General features: G+C 32.4%; 1 protein-coding gene across 2 annotated transcripts in view; it reads left to right on the forward strand.

Moving 5' to 3' along the window:
* LOC148604547 (polyunsaturated fatty acid 5-lipoxygenase-like) overlaps positions 1-21,635 on the forward strand; it is a 55,702-nt gene that overhangs the window by 12,891 nt on the left and 21,176 nt on the right. Inside the window, exon 1 of one of the 2 annotated variants that reach the window (XM_088549434.1) lies at positions 8,566-8,663. The exons of the other annotated variant lie outside the window; for it this stretch is intronic. Coding sequence (XP_088405560.1) covers positions 8,633-8,663 — 31 coding nt within the window. The 5' untranslated portion in view covers positions 8,566-8,632. Of the gene's footprint in view, positions 1-8,565; positions 8,664-21,635 lie in introns of those variants that run through there. 2 annotated transcript variants of the gene reach the window in all.

The raw sequence follows: 21,635 nt of genomic DNA on the forward strand, positions 1-21,635 counted from the left end.
CCAGCTAAGTAACGTGGTTTGTATGGATTCTTTTGGAGTTTAGGAATCCAGTACATAGACGGTAAATCACAGCCATCGTCCTTGTTAAAGATACCAAAAGAGGATAGCACAGATTTATGGTTTTCCATAATTTCTTCTTTGGGGAGTTTGGTAGCAGTATAGGTCATATCACTGCTATTATTTTATACGTCTACCTCTGATAATAAACATTGGATGTAAAACGTTTTGCAGACAAGAACAATGTTGTTTTGGGCTTTGTCTGCTGGTACGACAACAGATTTGTCATCTATAGTAGACAATATTTTTTCTACATCGGGGTCTTTGAAAACTGATTTAGCATTGGCATTCATTGACTTACTGTCATTCGTTTCAAAATTAAAGACCTCACTGCTTTTAACCACTCTGACAGAGAATCAATGTCTTCTTGCGTAGTCCTCCACGGCATGCATAAGAACTTTAAAGTTATAATTCCAATTTATGGAGCGCGGTTCACGGTACTTGGGACCTTTAGAAAGGACATTACGCAGAGATTCGATGATGGACAGATCTCCCATAACGACGTGACCGGAAGGACCATATTTGAATGTAGAGTTTTTGCAACAACAGTCAGATGGTTTAGCCTTGAAGTCCTCGATCTCAAGGTTCTGCAATAGCCTGTTATAATTGAAAATTTTGGATGCAATGTGTGAAGTATAGGAATATGAAATAACTGGTATGGGTATGGATTTGTCTTTGAAATATGGGGGAAATTTGTTTAGTAACGTTTTTGTGATGGAAGATGATTAAATTAATTGCATCTATACCTTTGTTGACAAACGGTAGTGGAAAAAATGATCGTTTTTCTTCATCATCTTGACTTTTCATACAAACCAGATTAAAGTTTCTGTGAAAACCAATATCTAAAAAAAATGGCAACAAGTCTATATAATGATGAGGTAGGGTCACAAACAGGAGTGTCAAGACTTGTTATATATAGAGGGTGTAATAGAGTGAGAGGTATGGAATAGAGTTTGGTTCTGATGTGATCAAGTCCAATTAAGTAAAGCATACTTCCATAAACAGCTCAAATATTCTTCCCAAGTTAAAATTTTACCTTTCACGGAACAACATGTGACAAATGACAATACAAAATTATAGAGTAAATTTGACTTTTACCTGAATATGCATTTGCCTGTGATCGAGGTTTATATCACCGAAATATAATGCGAAAAATCATTCTACTTTCAAATTTAAATTGTTGTACAAATGTTTTGTGGTCACAATTTGTAAAAATTTGCATCCTGTAAGGGCCCCCTGTTTTTCTCTACATATACCGTCTGTTTAAAATATTAGTTTTAAAATACGATCACATTTTGTTGATGACCTAAGTGTCTTGCAGAATAACAATTAAGGATTATATGAAGCTAAACTATTGTCATGCAGAAAATATTAACGTAGTTGTGCAGGCCGCATTTTTGTGCTAATTTTAAATCATTTTTATCAACTGTATGAAACTCATGCATGTTTATCGATCACAGGGTTTATATACATATATATATAAGTTTTGTAACTAGGTAATTTCTAAACTTTCAATTTTGTGTGATGATAGGAAGTAGTTTTAATTACTAGACAAAAAAGGTCAATATCCCTGGTACAAGCTAACTTATAAATGTGGAATTTCACATGTATGCTTTACTCCATATTGTGGCCATCCAATAACTAGTACACTTAGTCAAAAGTATATGCTTGTGTTGATGCGTTTTGCTAATGATACGTTATGTATATTGTACTCTGCTGGTTTGTTTTGTTTAGTTTAGAAATCTTCAATAGAATTTTGTATTTGTGTTCTTATTTGGACATCCACTTACTGTTTAGTTAGATTTATAAGATGGAGCCAAATCTGAGTATGATGCGTTCTTTTGCTTTTGTTAATTTGTATGTATGATTTTAGTTACTTTATGTTTTTTGTTGTGTATGTCTATTTTCCATGTCTGATCTTTTCCCTGGATTAAATTCTTTTGATTACCGTTATAACCTTGGTTCCCTTGATTACTCTTTCTTATTATAATAGTCAATATGCATATTCTTTCCAATTTCGACATCTACTACTGAAACTATTGGAATTTAGAGATGGTTTAATGGGGGTTGTAATAAATTTTAGTCAATAAAACATTTTGAGAGGATTCGATCAGTGCCTCTTGCTAAAGAAGAAATTATAAGTGTTCCAAACATTTGAAAAGGAGTACATGTGCTTAAAATGGAAATGTTTGTTTCTTATGTATAAGACGGCACACTGAAAGATTGCGATTGCATTTATTGTAAAGATCCGATAAAACACTGATGCACTGCATTTCTTTGATATCAACAAAATGAGGAATTCATTAACAATGTGTCAACTCTTACGCAGATCTCCAAATAATTCGGAATATCTGACTCCGAAGGATGATTCATTATGGCACTTTATTGGTGGTCGTAGAATGAAATTGATGTTATCCATTTTTCTGGGGAACCCCCTTTCGCTTTAATACATTTTTGCATCATCTTGATGAACAAGGAATCCATTTATATAATATAAGGAGTAAAGTGAGATCATTGTACTGAAAAATTGTGCAGTTACAACTGTATAATATACTATAATTCTGAATCTTATCGAATTTAAAAAAAAATCAATTCAGTGCTGCAAATCTACACAACACTCTAAATTTTCAGTATATGTTACCAGAGATTTAACAGACAACTACGACTTTCATTTCCAGGAATAAGTAACATCAAAACATATGGAACTATAGAAACATAGTACTTATATATCAATTCTAGTCCGCAAAATTTCTTGAAAACGTAATATTATATCCCTTAGTGTATACGTAACATTTTTAGCAAATAAAATTACTTTTGTTTTGATGTCCTCACAGAGACCCAAGCCTCCTGTACCTTGTTTTAGTTCATTTGAAACAGAAAACTTAAAACAACCTGCAAAAAAATTCCAATATGGAATACGTCAGGTTGGTATACGAAGGGGTAAAAAACAAATCGTTATCATCAATGCTACCCTCCCAAAAGTGCTGACACACATTTTGTTCCATTTCAGGACCTTTCAAAAACCTGGTACCACTATACAATAAAATAAAATCAAGTCTTTCTGTTTCTTTCTTTTGGCTTACACTGGCATGGTTAAGACGAATTTCGACGATACGGAGTTAACAAAAATAGGTTCTGTTAATGAGGATACAATTCACTCTTTCGTTTTGTGCAATAGAATCAACTTTGGGCAATAACGAAGTGTTTTACTGCTATTTTCTTTGAGATACATAATTGGTTTGGTGATTTTCCAAACACGCATACCGTTTCTCAACAAACTGATAGTTTCCGTTGAAGGCAGGACAACACAAAATTATAAACAGGTTCATTAGTGGTGTTCGTTTGCGTTAATAGCATTTCCATAGTCCATTTCTCTAATTATGCATGTATACAAAAAGGAAATAAATGTTGCCCGTTGCTAAAGCAAAGGATTTTGTCGCCTAAATTTCAAAATTCTCCTATTTGGATGAAACTTGATTTTTAGGAAAGGTTTGACATACCGAGTCAAATTTTGGTCTTTTTGAGACGATTCAAAACTTAACGTTGTCATGGGGACCGCATTTTCATCCAGAATTTTAAAAATGTTATTGGATGATATTTTGACTTTCAAAGTGAAAATGACATATCGAGTCCGATTTTCGAATACACAAAAAGCAGTATCATTTCCAACATGAACATTTTACATACATATATGTGATATATAAATATACATTTAACAGACTTTTTTTCAGTCAATACGTATTATATGGACCAGTTTAAATATATATTGACTTCAGACTTTGTTCATATTTTACATATTGACTTCGTTATGAGTCAATAATTGTTAGATATTTTTATACCTGCAACCGTTTTATTTGAGTGGTCAAAATGCATTGACCGTATAACTACAAGCAAACTGAATATAACTTTCTGTTGTAAAGTCACAAACGTAACAATGTTTTGAAGTTGATAGTGCCGTCCACCTCGAAATCAAATGATGTTTTTTTTTGCTTTTGTCGTTTATAAATGTGTTGCAGTACACAAAGAATAGCAGTACATTGACTTGACAAAATCTTTGATATACGAATATTCGGCATAAACTAGTGAAACTGCTTGGCACGTCAATGCATTATCCCGTGCTTTTAAGCCTCATACATATATCAGTTTTATGCCAAGTCAGTGCACTGTTATTGTATATCTCTCTGTACACTGACACCTGCCTACACGCCACAAAAGTATATTCGTAACTATTTGTAACTTTACAGACGACATTAGTTGGAATTATTATAAACTATTAAAAATCAAATGTTTTTTTTAAATGTATAGAGCCAACAGTGGTTCAAGTGGTACAAGCATTGAATGTTGAACACATTTTATCAGTTTTTATTACAATAAGACAAAGACTTTGGACTTTTATTTGTTTTTATTAGCAATTTAACAATCTATAATTAAAAAAAAAACAACATCGTTATAATATACAAAACAAACATCTGTTAACGATCTCACGTCAACAAAAGAACAAATATGACAAGGATGAATAGTTTGTATACAGTTTGTATGTCATTGATAAATATTACACTATTTTACAGATAGATGTGAATTTTCTAATGTTCCCATTGTAATAATTTTTTTATCATAAGAATACGAAATACATGCTGAAATTTTTCCCGACATAAAGTTAAAACGTTTTTTCCTGTGACGTTACTAAATCATTTCCGGATAAAACTCAGTTGCAACATAGCGGGTGCCGCTGGCGTAGCATGACATGCTTACCCTTCCGTAACACCTGATGTTACTCCAATTTTTTGTTTTGTTTTGTTTTGTTTTTTTTTTTTTTTTTGTCCACTGGGAGTTCTATATTTCTATATCGTCATCAATTGGAATGATAACTCCACACCAAATGAAAAACAGACAATGAACGCTTCAAAAATGTGCTCTGTTGTTTTTTAATTCAATTGGTTTCAAATGTTAATTTTCACTGACAGTTAAACTTTATTATATTTTTTTTTTATATTTTTTAAAGCGTATATCGATTATAATTACTTGTTGATGCTTGTCTGTATCTTATGTCCAACATATGGGAGCTGTGAATGCATTGGCTGTATTAGACAAGAAAAGGGAAATATATATATAAGACTCGGAACCTCAATGGGACGCGGAGGTACGATGGTCGCGCGGAAGTGCGATGGTAGTACGCCGCAGATATGATATTGGTCTACATGCAATCAGAAAAAAAACTTGCTTTCATATCGTTCATATTTCCAACTATTGAGGAAATTTTAAAAACAAAATTAATAACTTTCTTTTTTTCCTACACCCAGCTAGTGAAAAAAAATGAATAAAACTCGCAGTCTCTTTTCTGTTTTACATTTGAATATTTCTTGACTTACTAAGCTATATAACGGGCGTGGATAGATCTAAGACTTAGCGTTAGCGTAAAAACTACATGTACATGTACTATCTAAAACACATCTGATCGATAGTAATTGTAGAATTTGCAAGCACAAATATAATGTAGTAAAAGACATGCGTGTATACGTGTCACCATATACACTGTTGCTAAGGTTATCAAAGAATGATTGATACCACAGAGGTCTAGATTTGATGAATTAACGGTCTATACGTAATGTGAAGAAAAAGTGCCAGACTGGTGCACTGGAACTTATTTTGTGTCTTCGACATTCCAATGAACTCTTTGAACTCGTATATATTGTAGTTTTTATCTCGCCTTTCAACTATAAAGTACGTTTCATGGTTCGTTGTGAAAGCATGTCTTACTTTTCCGACTTTTAATACAACGATAACAAAGTGGACCCGGTTACATGTAAATCTGTTCATTACATCTAATATAGTTTTAGATGCGCACAATACGACTTTCAATATCTGCTCTTTTGTTACCCGTTGCTACAGTATATGTTACTCGAATTACCTCGAGTATCGTAACGTATCTTTTTAGTATTGATACTGAATAAAATACATGTACTGTCAACACTCAAAATTAGTAATGATGCATGCCACGTTTGTTTATATAGGCAACAATATACTACCCCTCTTGAAACGTGTAACATTCCCATTTTAACGTGCTTCGTATGCTTCATGTGCGTGTTTCGTGGGATCGTGTATCGTGCAGCGTTGGCTTCATGTGCGTGTGCCTTTCGTGTGCGCACTTCGTACTTCGTTCTTCGTGTATCGTACAACGTTCTTCGTACAACGGTTCTCTATTCTGATTGGAAGATAAACATAGCTCCTATGGTAGATCAATTTTAAGGAGTATTGTTGTAATTTTGATTTCTAGGCCAAAATCAATATTCCTTTTATATTGAAAATACAATATTTTGTCAGGAATCAATATTTATAGGAATTAATTAATTCGAGCATTATTTGTACATATAATAAAATACTGTAAATATTTGAATGGCCTTCCGGAATGATCGGGAAAAACTTTCCCGAAATATATTTATTTATGATTCCCTAGTGGTAATAGTTTGTCTATTGAGAATAAAAATTGAGTATATATTACCCCAATTTTAAAAATTTCAATATTTTTATACTTCCGGGCAATATTTTTGCAATGTACCATGTATGATAATACGGACATATTTTATATCAACAATACATTGTTATTTTTTAATATGCTGGTGTTGCATTGGTTGAAATAGCTAAATTATTTCAAAATAGAGTACTTTTACCAATACTGCATGACATTTTGGTATTTTTATTCTCCTGGAACAAGAAAAATGTGTACAAAATGATCTATATACACAAAATATGAATATTTTTCACGTAAAAATTACTTTCTTTTTATATTCAGAACCATAAGATGGTATCGCATCTGTCAAAGAGCAATCAAGGGAACCAAGGTTATAGCGGTAATCAAAAGAATGTAATCCAGGGACAAAGACCAGACATGGAAAACAGACATACACAACAAAGAACATAAAGTAACTAAAATCATACATACAAAGTAACAAAAGTAAATGAGCAACTCGGACTCCACTAAAAACTGGGAGCATGGACAAGGGTAAGCGTCCTCTGTTTTTCTAAAAACACCTGCCGAGTTACTCATAAAAAGTCAAGTCCGGGGTAGACAAACGAGGAAAGGAAAACTATGACCCGTTGAATAAATCTGTTTTCATGGTGCTGATGGATACACCATAACGATCCACGAATCCATGATGATGACCATAAAACTTCTGCAGCGATGACTCCAATCACGCAGCAACACAACCCTGTTCCAGAAAACTATTTGCTAGACTTCTAGCGCGACACAAAAAGTCTGCGCAGTTTCGGCAAGCTCTGGCATAACGTATGAGTTGTGATATGAACACTCCATACGCAGGAGCCGAAGGGATGTTGCCACAGATGAAAGGAAAGTTGACAATGCTGAATGAAAAGTCATCACGTTTGTCGTAAAGTTTGGTAAATAGTTTTCATTTACCATCGATTTCTAGGTGTAGGTCAAGATATGAGGCTGACTTCACAGTGTCTGTAGTATCTTTTATCTCAAGTTCTTTTGGGTAGATGCCATGTATCAAATCCCCGAAATTAGGATTGTTTAAAGATAACACGTCATCTATATAGCGGAAACTGAGATTGAAGGATCTAGCCAAACAATATTATTTCTTTCTGATCAGATCAGCTATAAAGTCAGCCTCATAAGAGTGAAGGAATAGGTGAGCTAGTAAAGGAGCACAATTTGTTCCTATTGGAATGCCGACCGTTTTTTGAAAAACACGTCCACCACACTGGACAAATATGTTGCAAACATATGGTTCAATAATAACTGATAATACCTTTACAGTTCAAAACACTTTCTTTAGTCACTAGTATACCATACACAATGTTGACGTCCAAAAAATGAAGAAAGTCATACTTTGATTTCTTACCTTGGGAGCTATAAACATATTACATTTTCTTAGATTGAAATATTGGCAAATATTTATCAAATGTAAAATAAAGACATATAATTTTGGGGTTCTCCATATACCATTATCATATATTCTTTATATTTGTGATTTTACAACTTCTGTGTTACTAAGATATATTTCCCAAAACGACGTTGATACCGTTTGGTAGATTAAATAAGTAAACAGGTAAATAACAAAACAGTACTTAAAGAAACTTACTACGTGAGGGACGATGCTTTGTTGATATATGACGTCATCAAGATATACGTTAGTAAATAGGTCAGACACCACTTTGGTAAATTTTTCTTTTTTTTAAATAAACAAAGAACACCGATGACGTCAAACACCTTGTTACACGTGAAAAATATACAGACAATAAATCTAATTAAAATCATTTTCCCATAACGCATTGCTTTTTTTCTACAAATTACTGAACGCTTCGTTACAAACAAAATGGTCACTTGAGAAAGCAAAGCAGCAAGCCTATGCAAGTATTCCCTATAATGAGAATGGTATAAATGTTTATAGTGTTATCCATATATCATAGCTAAATTTCATAAGGTAAAGCCCATGAATAAACCAACATCAATACATTATATGAGTCATCTGTTCACCAATGGGCTCACGTGAGCACAGTAACAAATATATAATCCGTTGAATAGTTTGTATAGAGGTAAACCAACGCAAGTATGAATGAATGCAGTAGCACTTCGTTTTTCAGTAAGTAATGTTTTATAATTATCTGTCAAATATTTCAAAGGCAATGGTTTTGAAAATTATTTCAAATATTTTATCGAAAGAAGTAATTTATCGATTTGTCGAATGTTCTCTGATTAGTAATTTTTGATAATTCGAATATGAAATAAATACTATAATTTCACCATAGAACATTTTCCCACAAAAAAGTCATAACGTTTATCTCTTGTGATGCTAACTTAACGACAAATTACAGTGTTCTTTTTGTACATTATATGGCACAAGATACTATGCCGTCTTCGATTTGTGAGGTCGCTTTATGTGCAAAATTTGCAATTTATCCCTTTGTCCATTGAAGAATATGGCGATGCTGTTGAAAGTCTGTTTGATTTAAACGTATGTCAAGGTAAAAAAGCTAAATTTGTAAAAGCCCGCATCGACAAAATGAAATAGCAAATGATATTTATTCTACAGACAAAGCCACAATAAATGTACCAGTGATCACAAAACGACCATTTGAGTTTTACCTCACTACAGGACCAAAATACCACTGGAGCAAAGAAAATGATATGATTTTGGTCTGCTTCCATATCTACTCTATTTCGTCGCCTGCCTTAAAGATTTCATGGCCATTTCCACGCAAGCACAAGTCTAGATTGCCCCCCATCAACTCGATGTTTAATATTTTTTTTTAAATAAATAATTTCCTTACGTACCTACCATATTTCTCTTGCCAGTAGTAGGAAACAATATTATTCTTCGCTTAAGGGCGTGTATATCTATTATATATAGTACGTAATCATAACTAATTACTCTCCGGGACATAAATGACCAAATACAAAGTGTACACAAGAAGACAGAAGATGATTGTACTATGTACAAAATGGTGGTACGTGTAACATTTAAGGATCATTCATACTTTATCGGCGAATGTCGCGCGATGTTCTCTATCTTTTATTTACAAAATTCTTCGAATGATCACTGTTTAAATGCTGAACGTACCTGTTGAAATTTATTCAAGCGATCGTCACGTTAGAATTGCGAGAACGCGTGTAGTTCTTTGCGTCTTAAGTATAAATATGCTTAATCATTATATATAAATATGAATACTTACAATTTCAAGAGAAGAAACATGCAATGCAGGCAGAATAGATTTATGAATATAGCGCTTGTCTATCAGAATCTTTGTTTATGTTTATTGGATTTGATACATCGCATCTACCCAAAAGAATTTGAGATAAAGGATACTACAGACACTGTCATGTCAGCCTCATATCTTGACATACACTTAGAGATCGACGGTAAAGGAAAACTTTTATTTCATTCAGAATTGTCAACTTTGTTTTCATCTGTGGCAACATTCCTTCAACACCGGCGTATGGAGTTTTCATATCACAACTCATATGTTATGCCAGAGCTTGCCGTAACTACATGTACGCAGACTTTTTGTATTGCGCTAGACGTCTTACAAATAGACTTCTGGAACAAGGTTATGTTGCTACAAGATTGAAGTCATCGCCACAAAATGTTTATGGCAGTCATCATGAACTCTATGATCGTTACGATGTATCCATCTACACCACAAAAAATGATTTGTTTAACGTGTCATAGATTTCCTTTCCTATTTTGTCTACACTGGACTTGATTTTTTTTATTAACAACACGGCTATTGTTTCTAGAAAAGCAGAGCACTCCTACCCTGCACCCGGTGCACCTGGGCCATGCTCCCAGTGTTTACTGGAGTCCGAGTTGTTCTTTTACTTTTGTTGCTTTGTATGTATTGCTTTAGTTGCTTTATATTCTTTGTTGTGTTTGTCTATTTTTCATCCCTGGTCTTTGTCCCTGGATTGCATTCTTATGCTTTCCACTTGAAGCTTGGTTCCCTTGATTACTCTCTCACAATATTCCCTTCTCCAACTTAGTTTTCACCTTTCAATTTTTGTTATTCATTTCTCATTCAAATTTATGCTTTCAAAGTTTAGAAAAAACGTACTGTCTAAAGATTGTTAGAAAAATTCATATTATATTGTAATTTCGTTTAACCAAGCATACGGAGTAGGATACGTCCATTACCAAAACACGAATAGTACAGAAATGTAATTAGTTTTCTTATTTGATCGGTAACACCCGCATTCACTTTTTTTTTATAATTTCAGCTAGATAATACTTGTTCATAAGGTATTCATATTACCGTGAATATAATTCATAGGTTAGTTTTCTATTTTTGACAGGTTTAAGAAATCATTTTGTTTAAAGGATATAGCAGAGACAATTTCCGAATTACTGGTGTATCATTTGAGTCATCGTAAAGTAGTTGACCAGATTACAGAATGAAATTGACAAATTCCCGATTTTACGAGCTTTTGAAGTGCCATAGCTTCATTAAAAGAACTAAGACCTATATAAGTTTAAAGGTCTTTCGATGTAGTTGTACTAGGAAACTTTTCAAAATTCGACAAATGTTATAATTTAGAAGGTTAAAAGATAATGATATATAATTATATAATAGTTTGTTTTATGGATGCTGTCGTCCGTATTGAATGACTGACAATGTATTCATTGATATACATAATTGCCTTGAAAATATGTTACACCGCTATACACTTTTTAAACGTATATCAAAATGTGGTTTTGTTTGTCTGCCTCATATTTTCTGTTGTATTTAAACAGACATTGTATAATTGTCTTGAATACTAAACATTTCTTCGACATTGTTCAACAATGTTTATCATTGAGATTGACATAAGAGTTACCACAATTTTAAAAAAGCACAGTTAAAACAGACTTCAAAGAACTATGTCTGAAAATTTATAATGTTTTATTTCAACAAATACCTTTTTACATAGAAGTCCTGGGAAAAAAAGGAAATATTTTTCAGCTACATGATCAACTCATCTTTATTTGGCCGAAGTATACGACTTTTTATCTGCTTTTTTAATATGTCAACAAATAATATCTCGTTGCAAAATCTATCAAGCATACTTTTCAACAACCCCTCCCCATTTTCTACCTTCCACCTTCCACGGCCAAAAAAAAATGAATTCTTTTTTTACAGTTTTTGGTCAACAAAAGTACAATGTAATATAATCAATCAGATGAAATAAATACAGATGTGGATTACTTCCCAAGATTATGAAGGTTTCTCTTCAAACATTCGCTTTTCTGTTCCTTATACTACCATGTAGACTTATATGCAAATTTTCAGAATCCAGAAATAACCTTCATAAAGTTTAAGTACAGTTTATGATTTTTATTACAAGTTTATCGTATTTTCAAGGAAACATAAGAACATCCGTGAACATCTTACACGAGCAGACAAACAGACATAGACACTTAACCGATACTATGATAGGGAGCTTATAAACATGCTTCATGCACCCAACGTTTTTTTTTAAGTCTATATATGGCTTAAGAACAGTTTCCTATTACGCATTCAAGACATATAGTTTTATGCAAAAATGTTTTGATTTGATAGCACAGTAGAGATAATTTCCGGTCTTTTGGTATATAATAAAGTCATTTGTAAAATTATTGACCAGATGACATACGTCTGGACTCGGAAAATGGCAAGATCTCCCGATTAATGAGCTTTTTACTGCTACATGTATATCTTCATTAATATATGTAATACGGTAAATTTTATTTCACAACCTTTATACTTGGGAACAATTCAGTAAACTTTTACGAAATTTTTAGCGTCATAATTAGTTAATGGAATTTTTCTTTAATATGACGTGACTGCTATTTTTTTTTCATTTTATCACCAATCAGCTCATCACAAAAAAAGATTTTTATTTTGAATAGCTACAGTTGTTTGTCACAAAGCCATATAATTATTAGGATTGTATATCGTGAATAACAATAACACTTGGAGATTAAAAAACTTGTTATGCGTGTCACAATGGTGGCGTTTCTCGACTTTCGTGATTATATTGTGGCTGTAGTGTCTTCACTCTTTACAGTTTTTTTATCCCATTTATTCCAAATGAACATGCAAAACGTAGACACCATTGTGTATAATGACAACAACTGCATTGGTCACGTGGAAAACTGTGTCGTCTTCAGTTGAAGTATAAACTCCAAGCGAAATGAACAATATACATGTAGAAAAAAACGTATCAATATATTTCTTGTTTTTAGTTTATTTGATTTCAAATGTTAATTTTTAAGACATAATTTCTACATTATTTTATTCGGGACTGCCATTTTTTATAAACCATGATTGCCAATTGAAATCGGCTTATCACTTGGCATCTTAAGAATAGTTGCGATATCTGCAATTACCATTGATGTCCAAAATAGTTTCACTTTTTGTTCGTATAGGATAATCAGCACAATGATACCAATCGAAACACCTTTTTATTCGAACACACCTTTCAGAAAACTTAGTTTAGTGAAAAATACTTACAAAAATAAATTATAAAAATAAACGAAGTTTTGTTACACTTGGAAACTATTATAAAAAAAACGATGATTAAGAAAGACTGAAAAATGTAAAGGTCACAATTTCCAAAATTTCAAAATGGAAAAGTTTCGGGCAGACAAGTATATAATTCTTTAATAACATAGAAACAATTGCAACATATTTTGTTCACCTATTTTTCAAAACATATGGAGCATGTGTGTATGGAAATTCATCTATTTTTTTTTTTTTTTTTGCCCATTAAATTTTATGAGCTGCCAATTTTGCCCCAATTTAAATGAGAATAGATGCCTTTACTGATTAATCGAATGCTATTTCACAAATATAAATTTATATGTATTGGACATATGTTACAATTATGCAAAACAATGATATTGTAGATAATGATTGTTTCTTTTATAGATTTGTTGTTATTATTGACTTACTCACTTTGAATTTTATACGTAATTACCTTGAAAATATGTTACACGACTAACCTATGTTTTAACTTATATAGTTTTATGTTATTTTGTTTTATATTTTCCGTTGAATTTAACAAGTACAACAAGTATTGAATATTAAAAAAAATGTTCAACATTGTGTGTCCATTGTTATCATCGACATTAAGATAATGGTTATTAAAATTTAAAAAAAAATAACACAGCTCAAATACACTTTAGAGAATTAAGTATGATAATCTATAATGTTTTGTTTCTACAATGTTTCCCCTTTAAATTGAAGGTATAACAGCCCGACGTACATGTGAGAAAAAAAATCGATGAGTATTCAGGCATCGGTAAAGTCACGTACTTATCCGTGTAAAGAATATTTGCATTTACTTCTAGGTATGACAAAAGCTTTAAACAACAAATCATTTTTTTGTCTCCCGTTCCATTAAATAGTGTTTTAAAACAAGTATTGACAAAACTAAAAACAAACTTATATAAAATTCGGTGTATCAACAATATGTACCCCTGAAAACGGAATCCACAGAGATGAGACAATTATATAATCATGTTTTACCGTTGTCTACTCAACTACATGGTAGCATGAATGACTATATCTTGTGTTTAACTACAGACAGACTGACAGATCCCTGCTGTGTTTAATGTTCTTTTGGGTACAGTAGGTAAGACAAAATAAGCATGTACATGTACGAATCATTGCTTATAAACTAATAATTATTTTAGCCGAAATCAACTATTCCTATCATATTTGCGAATTTTTAAATTATATAAATGAGAACAATAACAAATGGCACTTGTTCATTATAAATTATGACTACACATATTGTAAATTAATGTGGGAAAGTTTGAAATAAATGCATCTATATATGTGTTTCTTCCGCTTTGGACCAGAACCTCCCGATATTTCATACATTTCGTAATATCCTAACGTTCTGTCTGTCTCCAGGCGAAAGCTTAAAACTTCCTACTTTCGGAATTTTAAGTATTCATCAATTACATTAATGGGAGAAAAAGAGCTCACAGATGACACACTTCAATTTAGAATTAAAATAACACCTTTTTTTGTCCAAATCTAATGTTGTAATGTATGAGAATAAACTGTCACGAATTCAAGTATAGTTTAATAATAAAAAGAGTTGACAACTCAAATATGTCGTGAAAATGACACGTCGTCAATTTTCCCTCTTTCGGAAAATTATAGAAGGATTTTCTTCTTTCCAAGGATTCTCCCCTATACAAATGGTATCTCCGCTCAAATGCATTTAAGCTTGTTATATCTTAAATTCAATTTAAAAAAAAAACTTTTTTCATTTAAATGTCACGTGGATATTCTTACCACAACAACTAAAATGATTCACAGCCAGGTCATGCTTAAGCATTGTCATCCCTCTCCAAATCGACCACCCGCGACGCAGTTGCCGTTGTTTTTTAGATTAATAGAACCTTGAAAAGACATGGATTGATTACAAACGTAAGACAGGATGCAGCTGACTTAAATAAAAGAAAACTTCATTATACACAAAACAAATATGATAAAATTTGCATGAAAATATTTGAAAAGACAGCTGAACTATTGACAACAATTGACACGACGAGACTGGTCAAATTACAACAGTTATAACAAATAAATAGGCTATTGAGCACAGCTATTGACCGTTGAAAGTTGACATGTACATCCATGTACCTTAAGAACTGTGCGCACTGGCAAGGTAACTCATCTGGTAACTACGGTTCAGTGTTTACACTTTTTTTCGGCGTATGTTCAAAAAAGGTGTACACTGAATACGAACGAATTGTTGGAAATTTTACACTAGATACAAGAAACTCAAGCAACAGGATTTTACACGCTCAAAAATGCGTAAGATTTAACATGTCTTTTGCATACAAACTATGCTAAATGGAGTAAACGTATTAAAATTCTTTAAAACTACCCCACTTGCTACGGTGTAGCTAGACGGGTGGCCAGGTGTTTAATCATAGGATAAAAAGTGTAAGTAGTAAGGCCACATGATACATGTGCAGGGAAATTAAATTGGACTTAGTCATTTTAAATAGGTTTTAAATGTGATTTTTGAAAGTTTTTTATTAAATGGACATAGCGATGAGACATTAAGAAAAATCCTTTTTCCTGTAGAATAAATGAATAAATGCACACTTTCAGTTTCAATTTGTTTTATTAACGCTGGATCTCGCTATGAAACAAGAGTGCAAAAATGCTATTTTCTTTCCTGAACGGCCATCCAGAGGTTTTGGGACCTTTGTTTCTCAATATTTACTTTTTAAATTACAAACTTAATGCATGAAATCGAAAATTTACAATATAAATACATTATTTCTGAATTTTCTTTCTAACTCATGGTAAATTTTTTCCACGATTATTTAAGTAGTCAGAATAAGGCCTTATGTGCCCTCATCCTTCAAATGCTGTTTTTATTTTTTTATTTTTTTATTATTATATTTTTTTCAATAGAAAGTTAAAAAGAAAATCATTAAGATCACTCTTGAAACTTTCGTTATTTCTCTTTCTTTTATTAACATGTAATAAAGGGAAAATTAATTAAACATCAAATTGCGTAAATAACCAATAACCTCCTGTTGGTTTACAACACAGAATATGTTTCTTTAAAAACTAACAGATTACTATTTCAAATTCAACCGACTTTTTACTAGTTTGAGAATTTTTTTTTATTTTGTACATAGTGGAAACAAACGGAAATGAAATAACATCAAGAGAAGATAAAAGATAATCTTGATATGCAGGAGAGCCTATAAATAGTCTCCTATACCCAATGCATTTTTCCTAGTCAATATGTAAGCTTAACAGCTGTTGTCTATAAGCATTTAAAATATGTTATTTCATGCAATAGTATGTTGATATCAGAATTAACGGAAGGGTGCGTAGAGCTCACCACAGAACATCAACTTATTTTCACTGCCGAAAAAAAGAGTCTACTGCTTTGTTCTTCCTTATGACATTAGTTTATTGTCGAGATAATGAACAATTAAGTATACTGTTTTGAAAGATTCAGGAAAAATTGAAAGAAACAGCAACATGATGTCAAAACCCACCAATCTGACAATATAATTATACTTAAAGGTGCATTATCTAGGTAACATCATTATTTGATCTATACATCGCTGGATTTGCTCAGAAATTCTTAAATAGTGTTTTAGTAAATAAAGGCTTTTTTATATAATTATCTGCCCTTAGAATGTTCATTTTCAGTGCATTTCAATGAAATTATCACTCAATATATCCAAATGATATTGAAATTCATGTCTTTATTTCCTTGATTTATTTGGTGCAACTAGTACAATTAAGCTTTCAAATCAGTTTTTGTACCACTGCCTGATTCTGGCACTTAATTTGCATTTGGAATCTAAAATGGAACTTTACAAAATGAAGAAAAAGCGTCGGAATATAAACGTTCATTACAAAGAGAACGGATATGGCGGGCATGTCAAAACGAGACCAATTCCACCGGCATGAAAATTATCAGTCCAAGAGCTTCAGTGAACGACAAGATTGTATTTAATTTGTGCTGTTCATTCTTTTGTGTGTTCTCTTTGTATTTGTTGCGCTATAAGACTTGTTTTGTGAAAAATGTTCATGACATTGTCGTGTATATGGTTGTATTCAAATTTCTACTGTATTTAATGAGAAGCTGAAACTATCGTTGTTCAATTTATAGACCAATATGAAAGGAAGGTTTAATGGAGAAATCCTACAATTATTTAAAACTGACGTTGTGATGTTACGTAAACTGAATAAAACATCATTATTTTTTTTCAAATAAGGCTGGTTAAAAAGTCCTGTTGTAATATACACATGTGCTATTTTGTTTTATTTGACTTTTCCAAAATAAGACTCTTTTTGCGTGGTCAGCAATTAAAAGTTGTCATTGTCACTGCTCTCGTTCTTGAGAAACACAATAAATCGCTTTTTATGAACTCTATTTACTTTTTCTTATTTCCTTTTACTTGAAGTTTTATTTTAACATGAAGGGTTACAGAACTGAGAAACTCTAATAGTCAGAAAGTAAAGTCCGTACAGTACTTGTATGGAGAATGCTTCCCATTCTATGGTATATGAGGAATGAGGATGGTGAATGGGATAATAGGGATTGTGAATGGGGAGGATGTGGAAAGTTGTCTGAAAACATTTATAGACATGAAAAATGTATGAAATTTAAACAAAAATTACAACTAAAATGTTGAAGAATTGAAAAAAAAATATATAATTTAATTTGATAATTTGAATATTTGATAAAAAAAAAAACATGCAATGGGAATTGTATAGGGGATGGGGATTTTTTTTATGTTGAATGGGGATATGGACAATGGTGATTGGGGAATGGAGGAAAGGTTAATGGTATAAATGGAAAGTTTACACCATGCAAGAGCTGTATAACAAATGACAATATGAAGGTAAAACCCGAAAAGTTGCAATCCACTGCATAATACAAAAATACTAATCACATATTTTGCACATGTCGATATTTTTATGCAGTTTTGAATTTGCGATCGCTCCTCAAGTCGTATTATAATATCCCTGGAGGAAAATATTTACGATTCTTCAATTTTACGGGTCTTACCATTTAAAGAGCGAAAAATAAAACTGCGTCGAAAATTTCCCGAGTTACAGTATACAGTAAGAGGTAATTCCATGAAGCCTCAGTATTTCAGCCATTCTTAAATGTGTCATACTCCAAATTTTGATAAATATGATTAAATAAAACCGAATAAAATTTGGGGTCAGACAAGCCTGAGTACTGAGTTTGTGAATAACCTCGGGACCTTTTGTCCACCTGCAATGCCATCGACCAAGTGGTTTTAAAATACAAAAACCAATCATTTATAGATATTTTGCAAATATCGATGATAGGCTGTTCAAATGTTTCAAAGAGCAACCTCTCATCTGCAGCATCAGAAACAAATATACAGGGAGATCTGACTTAAAACCTATTTGTATACAAGAAGATCTCCAAAGCAAAACCATATTAATGAGAAGCCAAATCCATCACTGAATGGTTCTACCTTGTGAAATACAAGGAATAAGACCTCAATGTTTTGAAATTTGTAATACCTAAAATTTGGATAGATATGATTAATAAATAACAACACCAGATATAATTCGGCCCTGGACGATTCATATCATCGGGGACCTTTGGTCCATCAGCAGTGCCATCGATCCAGTGGTTATAAAATACATAAATTTCAATCATATGTCTTGCAAATATTTCGATATGCTGTTCGCTTCTTTCAAAACTTTTAACTTCTATACTCACAACTGTCAAAGAGGGTCTGCAGTCCTACCATAACACTTGTTACTCCCGTAGATCTTTTGGAGACAATCAGTTCAAGGCTATTATCTGAATATAATAGCATTAAAACCTATGATTTTTCAACACTGTATACTTCTATTCCCCATACTCAGTTAAAATCCCGACTTAAAAACATTATACATCGTTGTTTTTTTCCAAAAAAAGATAGTACACCTAGATACAAATATATAGTTCTTGGTAGAGATTCCACATACTTTGTAAGAAATAATTCCAAATCATCTTCCAAATATACAGAGGAAAATGTTGGAATTTTTAATCGACAACATTTTTGTCCAGTGTGATGGACGTGTTTTTCAACAAACGGTCGGTATGCCTATTCCTTCACTCTTATGAGGCTGACTTTATAGCTAGTCTGATTAGAAAGAAAGAATATTGTTTGGCTAGATCCTTTAATCTCAGTTTCCGCTATATAGATGACGTATTATCTTTAAAAAATACAAATTTCGGGGATTTGATACATGGCATCTTCCCACAAAGAACTTGAGATAAAGGATACTACAGACACTGTGAAGTCGGCCTCTTATCTTGACCTACACTTAGAAATTGATGGTAAAGAAAGACTATCGACCAAACTTTACGACAAACGTGATGACTTTTCATTCAGAATTGTCAACTTTCCTTTCATCTGTGGCAGCATCCCTTCGGCTCCTGCGTATGGAGTGTTCATATCTCAACTCATACGTTATGCCAGAGCTTGCCAAAACTGCGCAGACTTTTTGTATCGCGCTAGAACTCTAACAAATAGGCTTCTGGAACAGGGTTATGTTGCTACAAGATTGAAGTCATCACTACAGAAGTTTTATGGTCGTCATCATGAACTCGTGGATCGTTATGGTGTATCCATCAGCACCATGAAAACTGATTTATTCAACGAGTCATAGTTTTCCTTTCCTCGTTTACCGCGGACTTGACTTTTTATGAGCAACTCGGCGGGTGTTTCTAGAAAAGCAGAGGACGCTTACCCTACCTTTGCACCTGGTTCATGCTCCCAGTTTTTAGTGGAGGCTGAGTTGCTCATTTACTTTTTTTACTTTGTATGTATGATTTTAGTTACTTTATGTTCTTTGTTTTGTATGTCTGTTTTCCATGTCTGGTATTTGTCCCTGGAATACATTTTTAATTACCGCTATAACCTTGGTTCCCTTGATTATTCTTTCAAGAAATAACTTTTTTTTTGTCAAATATATTTTATTATGATCAAAAGTGACATTTTATGGTATTAACACAAAACAAAGTGTATGAGAAAAAACATGTATGTTACATAAAGTATATATGGTAAACTGGTTTTATACTATTTTTTCATTCAACAACATATGACTTATAAAAATATAAAAATTCACTCATCGGACTGAAAAAGATTGTCCGTTGTCTATAGATTGCCATTATAACTTGGTGAATAGAGACTGTCGGTTTGAACATAGATATAATGATTTTAGATCAATATCTCTAAAATATTTTAAGGTCTCCAAACATTTTGTCCAATTCAGTATTTCTTTTTTGATTCTACAAACATAAATGTAATATCTAATGATTATGAGGCACGTATCCAATATTTCACAATTTTCATAAAAAGGGGGATAACCTAATGTGCATGATATTGGAGTGATATCCATTGTAATATTACATTTTGATCTCAGTTCATCCCTAAGCTGGAGCCAAAGAGTGCGCACTAAATTACATTCAAAGAATAAATGAATTAAGGATTCTTTTGTCTCAAAACAGTAGCTACAAAGCTCTGTCTCAGAGAGTTTGCATTTCAAAAGAAGACTATTTGTATATAAAATTCTTAAATTTATCTTATATTGAAATGATTGCAGTTTTGTGCTAAGTAGAGTTTTAAATGGAATGTCATAGTAAATTTCAAAGTTTTCATCCTCCACTAGTCCCAGATCCCTAATCCATTTGTTTTGAGATTTTTTAGGTGATTCAAAACATCTTTCCAAAAGAATATTATAAAAAGGTCTCACAACTTTCTGGTTGACACGAGTTAGAGACATATATTTATTTGTTATATTTTCAAGTCTTTCGACTCTATTATCAATTAAATAATTTCTCCACCTTTGTGGGATAGCATGCACCAAACTGTGATATTCTAAAAAGTTAAGTGCTATATCATATTTTGGTTGTAATTCTTGTGGGGTTAGAAACATTCCAGCTTCTTTTATCATATCATTTACAAAAAAATAGTTCTGGTTTAGCAAAACGAGAAAAAGGTATGGGTCGTCCACCAATCTTAATATTACTATTATTCCAAAGTGGTTGAAAAATTATATGCTCAGGGGCTGTGGATGGATCTTCTTTAATAGATGCCCATATATTAACAACATCTCTCCAGAATGGATTTAATCTATTTGAAAAATTGTTTAGTGCACTTTTAGTATAAAACCAAAACTTTTCTTGGCCATGATTGTTTAAAATATCAGCCAGTAGGACTTTCCATGGGGCAGCATTATTTGGATCCAAGATTTTCTTAATCCAAGAAACTTTTAAAGCATGCATGAAAGACAGGATATGAGGCATCTTTAGCCCTCCCTCATCGTAAACTCCCACAATCGTGGTTCGCTTAACTTTATCAACTTGACTATTCCAAAAAAAGTTAAAGAATATGTCTTGAATTTCCTTAATAATGTGCCCCGGTGGATCAGGAAGAACTGTAAATGATTGCACTAAAATGGGTAAAGCCATGGATTTTATGACTGTAATTTTTCCTACTAGTGATATATTTCTTAATGACCAATCTTTTAAAAGTTTCTTTATCTTAGTGATATTTTGAGTGAAGTTA

This window comes from Perna viridis, chromosome 10, assembly GCF_037379345.1.
Source record: "Perna viridis isolate PV_CMFRI_1.1 ecotype Kerala chromosome 10, ASM3737934v1, whole genome shotgun sequence".
Taxonomy (NCBI): Eukaryota; Metazoa; Mollusca; class Bivalvia; order Mytilida; family Mytilidae; genus Perna; species Perna viridis.